General features: G+C 42.0%; 1 protein-coding gene across 1 annotated transcript; it reads left to right on the top strand.

The window, feature by feature from the left end:
* The first annotated feature begins 4300 nt into the window (after nt 1-4300).
* DCSTAMP (dendrocyte expressed seven transmembrane protein) lies at nt 4301-15501 on the top strand. The gene is made up of 3 exons (XM_033932786.1): nt 4301-5348; nt 10449-10750; nt 15478-15501. The coding sequence occupies exons 1-3, from the start codon at nt 4301-4303 to the stop codon at nt 15499-15501; spliced, it is 1374 nt and encodes a 457-aa protein (XP_033788677.1).
* The last annotated feature ends 888 nt before the right edge of the window (nt 15502-16389 follow it).

Below are 16389 nucleotides of genomic sequence, written 5' to 3'. Positions count from 1 at the left end.
CAGTGCAACAGCTGAGCCTCTGATTAACAGATGCTGTTGTGGGCAAGGTGGCCTCAGGGTCCTATTGCCTGTCATTTATTTCTTTTAGAACTTGTGGCATTTTGGTGGGTTTGGGAGTTTCTTTTGGGTTTGAAAATGGTTTTTGGGGTTCTTTACTGGTATTCTGGTTGCTAAGAAGTCTATGGACTGAGCATCAAGGGGTTTTGTATTGTGGTTAATTTGGTGGTGTTAGGGGTTTTTTTTGGGGGGGGGACATAGGCTTTCAGGATGGGTCTGAAAATAAATGTCAAGTCTGGGGAGGGTGCAGTTATTCAGGGTGCAGGAAGGTGGTTAAAAAGATCTAGGTGTTTAGTTGAGGAAGTGTCAGGTACCTGTGCTGAACAGCATAAAGGCAGCTAAGCTCGGAGAAGAAGTGGGTGGAAGTTGAAAGCGCCATTTGAAATCCAAGTCTAAAAGGTGATCCAGAAGGAAGTTGCTGATGTCATGCTTGTCATATGGCTACAGATAGTTGCCAGCAGGTGGCAGAATTAGATGCTGATTCAGAACTAGGAATGATAAAGAAGGGGATCACGAACAGATCGGAGAAGATTATCATGCCGCTGTACAGGGCCATGGTGCGCCCTCACCTGTACTACTGCATCCAGCACTGGTCGCTGTACATGAAGAAGGACACGGTACTTCTCGAAAGGGTCCAGAGAAGAACGACTAAGATGGTTAAAGGACTGGAGGAGCTGCCATACAGTGAAAGATTAATGAAAGTACAGTGAAAGATTAGGGCCTCTTCTCCCTCGAACAGAGGAGATTGAGAGGGGACATGATCAAAACATTCACGGTACTGAAGGAAATAGACTTAGTAGATAAGGGCAGGTTGTTCACCCTCTCCAAGGTAGGGAGAACGAGAGGGCACTCTTTAAAATTGAAAGGGGATAGATTCCATACAAATATAAGGAAGTTCTTCTTCACCCAGAGAGTGGTAGAAAACAGGAAGGCTCTTCCGGAGTCTATCATAGGGGAAAACATCCTCCAGGGATTCAAGACAAAGTTAGGCAAGTTCCTGCTGAACCAGAACGTGCTCAGGTAGGGCTAGTCTAGTTAGGGCACTGATCTTTGATCAGAGGGCCACCGTGTGAGTGGACGGGCTGACCCAGCAGCGGCAATTGTTATGTTCTTATGTTCTTATATTTTCTGAAAAATTGGCCTATGGCTTGGAATAACAGTCTAGTAGAAGTGTCAAATGGAATGATATTAGAGGGGTATTATAAGTACAACCTCCCCTTCACCAACTTCTATATGCAAAATATTTCATACAATTTTTCCCGGCCCTCAGAAGTGCCACCAAATGTTCAACAACTTTCATAACATTTGGCTTTATGCACCCACTCGTCACCGGGTCGTTTTTTATAAAGATTTGTGCATGTTATATAAATAATTAATTAAATAGTTTAGTTTGTAAGAGCAGTACTTAGCTTGGGCAGTAGGTCTGGAGGGATAGAAACGCCAACATGTTTCACCCATCGGGGTTTCCTCAGGGCAGTAATCCCTCGTTTAACCTATTTTCACGACGCAGCCACCCAAAAGTAAGATCTAAAAAGTAAGATCTACCGGTTGGCTTCATCAGGAGGGGCACTACAAAACAAAATTACACCCTGTCATTCACTCATCTCACCAAACCAAGCAAAGTTTATGAAACGCACTGAATCATACACTGTAATAGAGAAGCTCAGTCAACTTCAAATTATACTTCTTAAAAAACCAACCGGTGAAACCTGGGTTGGGGGGCTCGGTGAACATACATTTTGTGCAGTGTGGTGATTAAGGATGTACCCGGAGTAGCTGTAAAGACCACAATACCACCTTACTAAGATAAGTAGTTTTTGTTCCTAATTCAGGAGCTGTGGATGCTGTTAAGATCTAATGTTATATGTAATGGTGGGAGAGACTGTGAACAAGCAATGATGGTCTCTTTACACAGCTTCTCCGTGATATTTCACTGGGATATAGTTGTGGGTCTGAGCGTTCATTATTAAGCATGTATTATACTGTGTGGTCATTTTATATATAAAGAGATTTACAGATTTGGCATGGGTTACTAATTAAAGCAGTGTTATATCATTTACATACATAATATTTAAAATAGATAGATAGTAAAACAAATACATAATAAAATAAGCATGCGATAAAATTAGCATACAAACAATCCTCAGAAAAATATCATGATTAAGATAATAAAAATCATAGGTAATTCATCAACTCTAACAGAAATAGCTAAAAAAAAGGCATCTACAAATAACTGCATCTTCAATAATTTTCTAGACCTGCCCTTTTCACAGCAATTTCGTATCTGACCAATCAAGGAGTTCCATAACTTAACTCCTGCACAACAGAAAGCCATTTCACCAGTCTCAACAAGTCTTGGATTCAAAGACGTCTTCAGTAATGCTGTTGGGGGGTGGGGCGAGGGGTGCCCAGTACTGAAATATTCCCACACTAAAATGTTCTTTAAGCGTGCATTAAACCTGTTTGCAGTTAGTGCGGGTGCATTGGCATCGCCTTATGAGGAGTTAAACAACCCTCATGAACCCGTGCTAACTGCAATAAACCCATTTTCTGCCCATAACCCACCTACTTCCTGCTCCCTAACATAATGCAGTTAACATGTGAATCAGAGAGCACTGTCAAGCCAGTGTGGCCAGTTACCGTGCTTGTGCAGTACCAGTCATTGTGCACTAATTTGTAGGTTAACTACTTACCACACTTAAGTGAAAAAGCAAGATTTTCCCTCAGCCCCTTATAAATATGCTATGTCTCCCCCACTCAGGTACCAATGCCAGCCTCTCCAAGGAACACATTTTCAGCCCTCCCTCCTGCACAATAACTAACGCCCACTGGTTGTTACCCCCTCAACCTCTCTAGAATGAACTTAAAGTACGCTAAAACTAAGGGTAGGCATTAACTCCCTGATATGCCCCTTTCTTCAACAAGAGGGACTACAAACTCTTCTACCTTGCCCAACGGTGTCAGGTCAAAAGCGCGCCGGGACAAAGGCGCGTGCAGACAATTGAGTTTTTACGGCTCCAACGGGGGAGGCGTGGGGGGGCAACCCTCCCACTTTACTTAATAGAGATTGCGCCGCGTTGTGGGGGTGTTGTGGGGGGGGGGGGGTTGTAACCCCCCACATTTTACTGAAAACTTCACTTTTTCCCTGTTTTTAGGGAAAAAATGAAGTTTACAGTAAAATGTGGAGGGTTACAACCCCCCAAACCCCCCACAACGCCGGCGCGATCTCTATTAAGTAAACTGGGGGGGCTCCCCAACAAAACCCCCCGTCGGAGCCCCTAAAAACTGTAATTTTCTTCGGCACGCGCCTCCATCTTGCTCTCAGTTGTCGGCGCGCGCCTTTGTCTTTCGCGGGGTTGTCTATGAACCTTGCCCAGCTATCGAAATGCAGGACTTCATTCCATATCAATTGCCCTGTTGCTACTCTGCATTTTTGCCAGGTACTAGGGACCTGGATTGGCTACCGTGAGGATGGGCTACTGGGCTTGATGGACCATTGGTCTGACCCAGTAAGGCTATTCTTATGTTCTTATGTCTATGCAAAAATTCATTAATATCCATAATCCTCCAACTTATTTGGTACTTTTTTTTTTTTTTTTTTTGCAGTAGCAATAAGGAACATAAGAATAGCCTTACTGGGTCAGACCAATGGTCCATCAAGCCCAGTAGCCCTTTCTCACGGTAGCCAATCCAGGTCACTAGTACCTGGCCAAAACCCAAGGTGTAGCAATTGAAATGGAAGCTAAATTCTCTTATTACAAGAGGGTTATCTCGGAAAAGATTTTATACACATTTGAGGTCACTATAAGGCTGTTTGTCCCCCCCCCCCCAGATTTCATTACACTTCGCCCCCCCTACTTCGCCCCTCCCGCTCTTCACCTCCTCCATGATAGCTTCTCTATTCCCGACCTTCCCCAATCTCCCCTCCTCCTCTATCAAGTTCGGTTAAAATTTGTTATATATCTGATAAATTGTTGTAAATCTGCTTGTCAACGTGGATCCTAATCTAACTGATGTAAACCGCCTAGAACTCGCTGGGTATGACGGTATATAAGAATAAATTATTATTATTATTACCTCGTTCCCTTCTGTACAAGTGTTACGGGATAAGGCATCTTGCACAAGGATGAAGATCAGTTGTAAACTGAAAATAAATCAATAATTTAAATGTATGGAACTGGTGCATTAAAATATTTGCAATTTGTTTTTTTTAAATTCTAGGTTGTCTTCTCAAGTTTCAGTCATGATAGAGTTTACTGAAGTGATGCGGCTGTGGTTACACCTCATGGACACTTTTGTATCTGAGAGGAAGACGGGATGGAAGAATATACGGACACTGTTGTTGGTTTGCTGTATATGTGGCCTCATTTTAGGTTCCACCCTGCTCCTTATATTATATGCATCCGAAACATGCACCTTTTTCATTGCATCAGTCATATCTGTTGCCATCACATTTGCCATGTCTAGCTTATTGTTTTACTCCAAACATGTCCGCTGTTTCAGCGTTCTCTTTCTACTGTCTTGTGGAATGAGAGAAGGCAGGAATGCGCTTATCACAGCTGGAACTGGCATAGTCATATTCCATGACATCAAAAATATTTTCACCAACTTCAGAAATCTAGCAGATAGTATAACGTGCAGCCTGGAAGCAAAGCGTCTGTCCCTCCAGGTGACTCCTTTGGATCATTACATCAAAACAATCCAATGGATTTATAACCAAAGTGTGTTCTCCAGACCCTTCCCAGACATAGTGACCCTGAGTAACAAGGTTGATGTGAGTGCCTCTGTTTCAGATGAAAAACTGAAACTGAAATTAAACAAAACAGAACTGCAGATTCAAGGCATTGTGGACGATATATCCAGTCTGCTGGAAGCTACTTTCTATGTGGGCCGCAGGCTGATTTTCGTCCTGAGCCTTGCAATAGTTTTGATTGGCACAGGAGTTTTCCTCAGAAGATATCTGAGCAAAAATGGTAGGAAGTTTGATAACATATATATCACAAAGCATTTCATAGAGTTTGATGAGCGTAAGAGGAAAGAGGGGAAGCCCTGTGTTCTCCCACTCAATAAAAAAGAGAAACACGAGTATATCACCATTCCGACACTGCACCTATCCTGTAAGGAGAGGAAACGCGTGGGACTCTTCTTCCTCCCTATACTAATGAACCTTGGTCTCTGGGCCTTGTTCATGGCCATAGATTTCTCCCTCTACTGGCTAATATTTTCGGTGAAGAAGCACTTGGAGAATCTACCTGAGCAAAACATTCCTTGGCTTATTTCTAACTTTGTAAGTATAATTACATTGATGTTACACCACCCTACTGTACTATTCAATTGTTCAGTGCCCATGTCTGTTTTATCACTCCCACCATAGGTAATTCCCTTATTTGTCCTGTTTGTCTTGTTTAGGTTGTATGATCTTTTGAGAAGGGACTGTATCTTACATGTTTAATGTACATTGCTGTATATGTCTAGAAGTGCTATAGATAGGGTTATCAGATTTTCCAAACAGAAAATCTGGACCCCCCCAGGCCCGCTCAGTTCCACCAATCCCTGCCACATTACGCCCCAGTCCCCCCCCCAATACTGCCCTAGCCATGCCCCAACCCCGCCCCCCACTGCCTGCTCTCGCTGGGCAGGAGGGCATCCACGCATGTGCGGAGGTGACATGATGACATCACACGCACGTGTGTGTGTGATGTCACTGCATGGCATGTGCGGATGCCCTCCCGCCCAACTGCGATTTGTTGGAAGCTTTTCAAAACCCGGGCAAAGTGCCGGGTTTTGAAAAGCCATCCGGACCCCTGGACATGCCTGGTAACCCTAGCTATAGAAATGATGAGCAGTTGTAGTAAGTAAACTACAGAACAGTGACAAGGTATCTAGGTAATATTTTTTTCACACACAAGCTGATAGGTTTTGGAAGGCGAGGAGTAGGAGGTTTATTGAAGTAATTAGTATCCATCTGTTTCCCAATCTGTGAAAATACAGCATACACACTACTAAACAATTACAGTTTTCCAGGGAAATCTGTGTGCAACTTGTGGACATCTGTGAATAAAGCAACGGAGCTTAGGTTAATTTTACCTCAGAACAAGACATCAGGCCTGATATTCAGCAAGCAGCGGGCAGCGCTTTTGCTGTCTGCTGCTGGCATTAAGCCAATTCTGGCGACCGGCATTGAATATTCAGTTTCATTTATAGCCCCGGCAACTTAACTGATTAGACCAAACTTCAGTGCTGACCAATGTTCCCTCTAAGGATTGATGAGGTGTGTGCAAAAAAAATATGCATGAGCGACAAGTTACATACTCCACAAATTTATGAGCAGGCGCTGAGGACGAGTGCCCGTGAGATTGTGGGAGGGTTAAATACTCAAAACTTAGAAGAATAACAATTTACTTAAAGTTTTTGCTTCGCCAGCTTTCTGGTATCTTTACATACAGTGGCGTACCTAGCATATGTAACACCCGGGGCCCATCATTTTTTGCGCCCCCCCATCTGTACAAAAAACATGATTTTTAGTAACAAGCCACACGTCACACATGAGTACCTAGGAAAAGGCAGCATCTTACATATTGCAGTGAGCAGTACATCAATACACCCATTGTAAAACTAAACAAGCCAGACCAGCACAGATCAATCCTACACCATCAATCCAAACAGAAAACACCTTCGCCTAGTATGGAATATGTCATCACAAACTAACCCCTCCCCCTTTTCAAAACTGTAGTGTGGATTTTAGCCACGGTGGTAACAGCTCTGACGCTCATAGAATTCTGAGCATCAGAGCTGCTACCACCACGGCTGGCGCTAAATAAAGCTCCACAGTTTTGTAAAAGGGAGGGGGGGGGGTAAAATAGAAATACACAGACAAAGGTTAAATTCTCTGGTTTCAGCTTTCTTCATCTTCTTGTTACTGTCTTCCTTCCATCCACTGTCTGCCATCTCTCTGCCCCTCCCTATATGGCATCTTCTCTCCTTCTATGCCCCTTCCAGAAACTGTATGCCTCCCCCTTCCATCTCTCCTCTAGACACCCCCCTCCTTTGGTCTGGCACCCATCATCTTCCCTCTGTTCCCTCATGGTCTGGCATCTTTCTCCTTTCATCTCTCTTTCTCTCCCCCCTGTGGTTTTTAGCATCTATCTCTTCTCATTTCCTCTGCTCAGATCTGATATCTCTGTCTCCTTCCCCATTCTCTGGCATCTCTCTCTCCTCTCTCTCTTCCCTTTCCTTCTCTGGTCTTCCTTCTTTATTTTCTGCCTCCATTTAAATTAAATTCTTTCTTACTATGCAGTCCTCAGTTTCCCTCTTTTCACTATGTCTACCCACAGCATGCCCCCCTTTCCTTCACTCCTCCACTATCTCACTAACTCTATCTTCTTCCCCCATCCAGCATATGTCCTTTTTCTTTATCCCTCCTTCCATCCAAGTCAAGATGATCTAACAACAATAAAATTAAAAAACACAAAGCACACTATACGCTGAGAAAATGTTAATTATCATTCCTATTCTGGGTTTTTTTCAAAGAGGTCAAGATAGATGACTCTATGCATTGTCACCTCAGTAACAACCATACAAAAATAGACAAATATACCCTCCATCCTTTTTATTAAACCACAATAGCAGTTTTTAGCACAGGGAACTGCGCTAAATGCCCAGCGCTGCTCTCGACGCTCATAGGCTCCCTGCGCAAAAAAACACTATTGCGGTTTAGTAAAAGGGGGCCATAGTGCAAAATATAGACAGCATATATAAATTCAGACACATTTTGATCACTAAATTTAAAATAAAATCATTTTTCCTACCTTGTCTGGTGATTTCATGAGTCTCTGGTTGCTCTTTCATCTTCTGACTGTGCATCCAATCTTTCTTCCCTTCTTTCAGCCTGTATGCTTCCTCTCCTCCAGACCTCATTCCCTCCCCTAACTTTTTCTTCCTCTCTCCCTGCCCTTTCTTTCTTTTTTCTCTCTTGATGCCCCCTTTCTTTTTTTCTGTTTCCCTTCTGTCTCCCTGCCTGCCCCCTTTCTTTCTCCCTACCCTCCATAAAGCCACTGCTGCCACCATCAGGGGAAACAGGCCCCAAAGCCACTGCCGCAGCTGCCCCAAGCTCTCTCTGCTTCCCACCATCGGGCCGACCAGCATTCCCCCGACGTCAATTCTGCCGTCAGAGAGGAAGTTCCGCCCAGCCAGGCAGCAATTGGCTGGCCCGAACTTCCTCTCCGACGGCAGCCTTAGGGGGGGGGGGTGCACAGCCGACCAGATCTGGACCTGGCCGGCTGTGCACCCCCCCTAAGGCTGCACCCGGAGCGGACCGCCCCCCCTTGGTACGCCCCCCCTTGGTTTTGATCCTTCATGTATCCAGGAAATAAATCAGAAAGAACAATTACATTCAAGGAGTTATTGCAGTAATAAAAATTCTTTTCAGATATAATGGTGGCCAAACAGTAAGTTCACAGGGCAGATGATGGCTGTGTGAGATGCTTTATCCACATTTTTCCGTGCAACATGTCTGTACAGCAAACAGTTCAAGAGAAGTACAGTGAGACTTGTTAGGGTTCGCATTGTTGCGCGGTCCCTTAAAAAAGAAAAAAAATCCCAAAACTTTAGCATGTTGGTAAGGCTGAGAAAGAGAGAAGCAAGAGAGAACAAGCAAGCTACGTTCTTTACAAAAGGACTTGCCAATACAAATGACTACAAGCTTTGGTAGCATTTCAAGCCAGCGAGCACTCCCATTGGTGGAGCCCGTCCTTTCCCGGACTTCGAGGAGGCAGGATCCAGCTCCGCACCAGTGGATTGGCTGATTTCCCGCCCTTCCCACCCCTCCCTCCCTCTCGCACCGCTACACTGTAGACGTCACAGCGGCTCCTCTCACGATCCCCACCTGCTTCGAAAGTCCGATGCAGTCGGGGATCTTGAGAGAAGCCGCCGCTGCATCTTTCAACTTAAAATAGTGAGCGACATGAGAAAAAGTATGAGTGACGCCAATGAAAATAGTGAGCGATTGCTCATGCGCTCAGCTTAGAGGGAACATTGCTGACTAGTTAAATGCTTAGCGACTGAAGTTGGCCTGCTATTTATGCTGCCTATTTTAGCAGCTAAGCATTGCCGGCAGTGGGGGCGAAGGTGGTACCCCTCCCCCACCTTCTTCTCCAACCCCCCACTCTTTCCCAACTGCCCCCTGCTACGTGTGCGCCCCCCCCCTTATCTCCTGTATGTCTTCGATTTTCCCAACGCGAGCAGCATCATGAACTTTCTGCCTGCATCGGTGTCAGCTCTCCCTCTGACATCATTTCCTAGGCCCGGGACCCGGAAGTAACATCAGAAAGAGAGCCGACACCAACGCGGGCAGCAAGATTGTGATGCTGCTTGCGTTGGGAAAATTAAAGAGGTACGGAAGTAGGGAAGAAGTGCATACATGTGGCAGAGGGGTCAGGAAGGAGTAGGGGGGGTACAGAGAGGCGAATGGGCACCAACACTCCCACCAAGATGTCTTCTGAAGTGGACCGCTCCCCCTCCCCCTCCCCCTCCCCCTTTTCCCCCTTACTACACCACTGATTGCCAGTTTGGCACAGAATATCTGCACCTAGCCAGCTGTACTGCGCAATACAGCTGCTATGCAGCTAGCTTCTAACTTAGAACTAAGCAGTTTACAAGATACAGTCATAAACATTGCATAACAAACACACAGTCAATCAGTACTCTTCCAATATTCATTTAAGATACTGCTACATATGCAGTGAAAGCTTCCACAAATAAAGTTGTTTTGAGTATCTTAAATTTTTTGCATGTCCGTGAGTTGTCTCGATGATCCTTTCAAATAGTTCCATAAGGATACCCCCTCTATCGAGTTCACAGATGTTCTTGTATTTCCATAGTGAACATGAAGAAATTCACTCGTACATAATCGCATCATTCCCTTTGATCTGAAAGGTCTAGACGGCTGTTAGAATTTCATCACTTGTATCAGATACCAGGGAATGTTATGGCGAATCGCTTTGAAAACTAGTAGAAGGGTTGCACACAATGCGACAGTTCACAGGCAACCAATGGAGTTTTTTCAGCATAGGTGTAACATGGTTGAATTTTTTTCTGCCACATATTAAACGTGCCGCCGCGTTTTGGATTGCTTGTAGTGCTTTACGTCGTGAGGATGTTATACCCAAGTAGAGCACATTGCAGTAATCTAACTTTGAAATAATGGTGGTCTGTACCACTAATTGGAACTCTACTAAGCATGTTCATATGATAAAATGAAGATTTAATCACTGCCATTACATATGTTGCATACTGCATCTGGCTATGGCTGCCATGAACCTAAATAATTTAATTGCATTCTTGTCCTTTTTTTGTACAGAGGCAACCAAGAGTGTTGGGCATTGTTCCTGAAGAGGGTACTAAGAGTTCCTTCAGTGCATCCTTCAAGATCTCTCTCTTCGAACCTGACTGTATGCCTACACCAGTGATCTCACTTTCCAAGGCATGGATCCCACTTAGCATCATCATTGTGGTTCTACTTATTCTTGGGATGCTATCTGCTGCCCTGACACAGCTCCAATTGCTGGTGTCAGCTTCATTCTATCCTGACAAGGAGCTAGAACGCATTCACTACCTGCACTCGAAAGTGTTAAAGAAAAGATCAAAGGCTCGGACCAAAAATGTAGAATGGAAACGGAATGTGATGGTTACAAAGGTAAGAAAGCAGCTATGTCAGAAAAATAACAAAGCGTCTTTTCTCTGTACTTTACTAGAGGGGAAAACCATGCAAGTCTTTAGCAGCAAAACAAAAAATGTCTTTGAAAGCTCATACCTTATTAAGGGGTTGGGGTGGGGAGCAGTCATTAAGATCTAATCTAATCTAATACAAGATTTCTGAATTGCTCTACTACCATTTAGTTCAAGGCGATTTACATCAAAAAGAAGCCATAATAATTCTATGGGAAAATACAATTCCTTGAATAAAAAGATGTCCTTACAATTCTTTAACTAAAAGTACTAACTTTACAATCTAACATATAAAAATGTTTTCAACATTCTACGAAATTTCCAATAACTAACTTCGGTCCTTATTTGTATAGGTAAATCATTCCAAATAACAATAGCAGCAGGGGTGGCCTTATAATGAAGCCAACTGAGGCAGCGACCTCAGGGAATAGCATCTTGCTGCAAGCCAGTCTATCTGTTGGTCAGCTCTCTCTGCCACTTTCCTTCCCAGCATCTAATGCTTTAACTCTTCTCACCCCCACATCTGCCTTCAATATGTTATAAAAGTTGCCGGGCGACAGTAGCAATTCACAGAACTACCCTGCTGCCAGTCCTGGTGTCTTCTCTCCACTGCAAAAACAGGAAATTGTCAGAGAGGGCGGGCCTCAGTGGAGAGAAGACACTGGGACCAGCAGCAGGGTACTGCCGACCAGCAACCTTTATGACAAATTGAAGGTAGATGGGGTAGGGAGTGGAATGGGAAAAATGCTGATTGGGGAGGGGGGAGAAGGATGAAAGAGGAAAGCCTAATAGTTGGGGCAGCCCTTGTCCCACCCCCATTTTGGAAGCTCAGGGGGCAGCAGCTCATCCTTTGCCTCAGACTGCAGATTGCCTTGAGCCACTCCTGAACAGCAGCATATGTAAAAGAAGAATTAAATTGACATTTAAAACATATATCTCTAAAAGGGAGAAACATCTGCAATGATAATCAAACATTTTGCAAGATGTTCTGGATGGAACTTAGATGTTCAGAGTCAGACCTGTTTTAGAAGCGTCTATATGCCATAGAGGTGCCCAAACTGATCAGATGACCACTGCATGCATCAAGGTAGGACATCCCCACACTCCCTCATTACAAAAAATGAGACCAAAAAGGTATATTTCTGACTCTAGAACAGCAGTATCTGGTATGGGAAAGCCTAGTAGAGCATCATGTGTGTAGAGTTAACCGGTGGGTGAGCTAGTGAACCATAGAGTGAAAAGCCCAAGCTTTTAAGGCACTCTAACCACAATATCTATGGTATTAAGTATGAGCCCATCAAAACCTACCCAAATCCTACTATACTGCCATATAGGTGGTAACTGCAACTATAAAGGCTATTGGGGTGGTAGACAGGTGGGTATAGTAGGTTTGGGGGGTAGTTTTAGAGGGCTCATCATAATTATAAAGGGGTTTTGGCAGTCTCGATGTGAATAGCATGGATTTAGTTAGACGTTAATGATTTGAACATTTCTGCATTTTCCATCCCCGACCCTGAGGAAGGATGAAACACGTCGGAGGGGATTGAGGCAGATATGTTTTAAACTGTGTAGCACTTCGATTCTATGATTCAGTATATTATTAATGAATTTAAGCTCAACAAATCATTATGAATTTAAGTGTAATTAATTTATGAATAAGCACTGGCACTTTTCTTTGAATTGATATATTTAATGAAAGAACGTCTTCTTGATAAAATCATCTAATAATTTATTTAATAACTTATAAGAAGTATCACCGCTTATAAGTTCCTATGAGGATTGCTACCACACCAAGAAATCAAACAAATCAACAGATTCAGTGTGGCATACTGAGGAACTTGGTGATAGAGCGAGTTAACTCCGCTCATGAGCACAACGGAGTTTTGATTAGTAATGAGTGAATAGCTCATACAGGAGATAATTGAGTGGGTACTAAAGCACTAACAAGTTGAATGTTAATTGAATTGGTGCATACTCAGAGTGTTGTGAATCTTCAGAGATATACATCTGACACCCTTTATGCAACGTTCACAACAGTGCCCTCTAAGGTGCCCCACAGCTCTGTTGAGATGTCTATGTGGCCCCTCCTACATCCAAATGGTCTAGATTAGGATGTTTTGAAGATGGATGCTTTTATATTCGAAAATGGACAAAAAAGTTAGACGTCCTAAAGGCCAAGACGTCCAAATAGGTCATTTTCAAGAAAAAATATTTGAACGTCTAGCAGGTTCCAAAATGGATGTTTCCCCACCCTGATATTTGGACGTTTTGCGGGAAACGTCCAAAGTCGAACTTAGACACACTGTTGAAAATGCCCCTCTACGCCAATAATGATTTTCACAATATAACATGAGATCAATTTTTAAAGCCAGTTCTGGCCTTTTTTGAAAATTGCCCACTATAGGGATGCCATTATAGGTATGGGCTGTAATTTGAAATAAATGTTATTTGCTGGTAAAAGTGTGTATTATTTGCATATAGTGTGCACTGTATGCACAAACACCAAAATTCTATATATGGCATCCTAAGTTGTGTATGCAAATTGGGGCACATAGCTGATTTGCGTGCGCAATTTAGTTGTTTAAAAAGCCAATCAGCACCTGTGACGGGGCATACATCCAGTCCCAGGAACATAAGGATCACGGGTCTCTCCATCCACTTGTGGAATAGCCCCTGGGAGAGGAAAATGACGGGGGGGGGGGGATTGTGGCCCTGTTTCGGAGGTACTAGTCAGCAGGACCCAGATCTCCATAAGCAAAAAAGGACTTTAAATAAGGCTTGTGGTTATATATATGTGACATGATTTCATGATTATTTTCAATAAATTGTAATTAGTCTATAAGTTGATGTGTACAATCCTTCCCCACTTGTTTTTTTGTTTTACTCAACCCTAGATGTGCCATAGACTGTAAATGAAAAATCCAGCATTGTTCTTTCTGACATAAACTACGCCCACACTTCCCTTTTGTTTTATTCCTCCTTCCCACCTTAGTATGTCTGTCCTTGTATTGTCTTTGCCCATTATTTATTTTTGATTTTAATTGTACAATGCTTTGAAATATATTGTAAAGCGTTTTATCAAACTTTAAATAAACTATAAAAAATAACTAACATTCCCATGACGAGCAGTGATTTTTAATTGTTCCAATACCCAACAGCAAAAAGAAGCAAAATTATGCTGTTTCAATAAACAATGTTCTACCAAGGGTTCCATTGTTTTCTTAGCTGTGCTATGTCAACTGGATCTAGTTGTCTAGATGTTTGTCCTTTTTAATAGAGTCCACAAGGACAAATTAGAAGATAGATGACATTAGTCAAAATACAAGAAGTGTCTGCATATAATTTTAAAGTCTTATCAGATTTTACATCAACAAAAAGAGGATTCCTCAATCATCACTGGACAGGCTATGGCCACACTTACGATGGCCCAAAGATGCCATCCTCCGCATCCCTTCATCTGTTCTCATCTCTGATGAACATAGATGATCATATAAATTACAATTTCTGTTATATGCAAACATGATATCTAGATCTAAGCAATGGATGAGCTGTTAGGATACCTAAATGTCTTTTGATTAGTTTTACCATTCCAGGAGTATGTTCATTACATTTATTTATTTTTTTTAATTTATTTATTTATTTAGATTTATATCCCGTCCTCCCAGTAGCTCAGAACGGTCTACAAGTAAACATACACAATGGAAGTAATTAGACAAATAAGATGTACAATAGGTTTAAATGTTTGGACATACAAGACTGTGCAGTATTTAAATACAGGGGGTATACGGCAAATTAGGAGTAGAGTTTAAGTATAAGCAGTTTAGTTTAGATAAGTCGTTTAGTTTAGTATAAGTAGATTAGTTTAGTACAAGTTATTTGAGTTTAGATACAATTTATCAGAGTACAGACTAAGAGAGGACTATACTGAAATTTAGGGAGAAGTTAGACAGGGGAGAGAAGAGAGAGTACAGACTAATTTATCAGAGTACAAACATTTCATAACAAAAGTTATTTTGTAGACCAATGATGAAGTAGGAGCTTACTTACTTTAAGCGTTGCTATTATGTTAAGCTCGAGAATCAATAATGATGTCTTTTTTCTGCACTTAAAATAGCAGTGGTTAACACTAATTCTCTCTCAATAGAAGAGAATAGATTTTCAGCATAATTTTTGGTATTCACTATTCTTTCCTGTGGATTTATTGGTAGGTGAAATCACCCATAATTACTGAGTTACCCAGTTTGTTAGCCTCCCTAATTTCTTTTTTTTAAGTTCAGTCAGTTTTATTGAATTTTGTAAACAGTACAAAACACAAAACAGAGAACTACAAAAATGCATTGCAGCTAAACATATATTGAGCTATAAGGGCGTGCAAGTAAACAATATCAATGATAAATAGAGACCTGATATACCATCATCTAAATGATCCAAGTGTTCATAATACATTCTGACAGCTATATAACATATTAGGACGATTTACAATAAGTTAAAACAGGGCCCCACACTCTGTTATAGGTGTGACTAGAGTTAGTCTTATCAGCAGCTAACGACTCATATTTAGAAAAGAGACACACAGTATTCCACCAAGAATTACAATGCAACATTGAAAAGTCTTTCCAGTTGGATAAAATAGTTTTGAATGCTATAAGAATTAAACATTTAAGCAATCTAGCTTCATATTTATCCATTTGACAGTTCTTTAATGCACTGGCACCATAAATGACTATAGGAAGTGATATATCCTCATGAAGATGTAAGATCTGACTAATGATGGACCACACCTCCGCCCAGAACGGCATCAATTGAGTACACGAATAAATCATGTGATCTAGTGTACCTACATCAGACATACAGGACCAGCATTTATTGGAAACAGTTGAATCAATCTTAGACAGTTTGAGAGGTGACCAATATGCTCTATGATATAAGAATAGTACAGTATGCCAAATGGCAGTTGACTTTAGTGCTTTAAATGATGTAAGCCAAACTTCATTCCAATTATATTGTTCTGCTGGGACTGAAATATCATGGGCCCATATGTCATATAACACTGTAGGCGGTGTATAGATATTTTTATGCAATAATTTATACCAAGCCGATGCTTGTCCTTTAGTATTGTTAATGATTGCAGACCATTGTATTAGAGTAGGAAGATCAGTTGTTAGCTTAGTCTTCCTAAGATAAGATGATAAGCAGTGTTTTAATTGAAGCCATTTATAATGATGAACTTGCTCCAGGTCAAAATTCTCAACTAGTGTTGCAAAATCTACACATTGGAGATCCATTAATAGCTGATCAATGGACCATATGCCCTTCCTTCGCCATGACTTCCACTCCATATAGCGACCCTGAATCTGTAAACATGGATTACGCCATATAGGAGAACTAGTAGTACTATTCCAAGTTATAGGAGCAATCTTGTCTAATTCACGTAAGGCTGTTATAGTAGAGGAGAGTATTATATTGGAGCTCGTTGTACTCTCTTTTTGAGCAAAGGGAAGGAATTTGAGTTTTTCTTCTGGTAATAAGGCACATTCTAATCTTAACCAAGCAGGTTGCAGTGATTTAGTGGCATTGTTGATCCATTTAGAACCTTGCCTACATAAG

The sequence above is a fragment of the Geotrypetes seraphini genome, chromosome 2, assembly GCF_902459505.1.
Source record: "Geotrypetes seraphini chromosome 2, aGeoSer1.1, whole genome shotgun sequence".
NCBI lineage: Eukaryota > Metazoa > Chordata > Amphibia > Gymnophiona > Dermophiidae > Geotrypetes > Geotrypetes seraphini.
The sequence above is the reverse complement of the archived record's forward strand: the minus strand, read 5'-3'. Positions and strand labels throughout refer to the sequence as shown.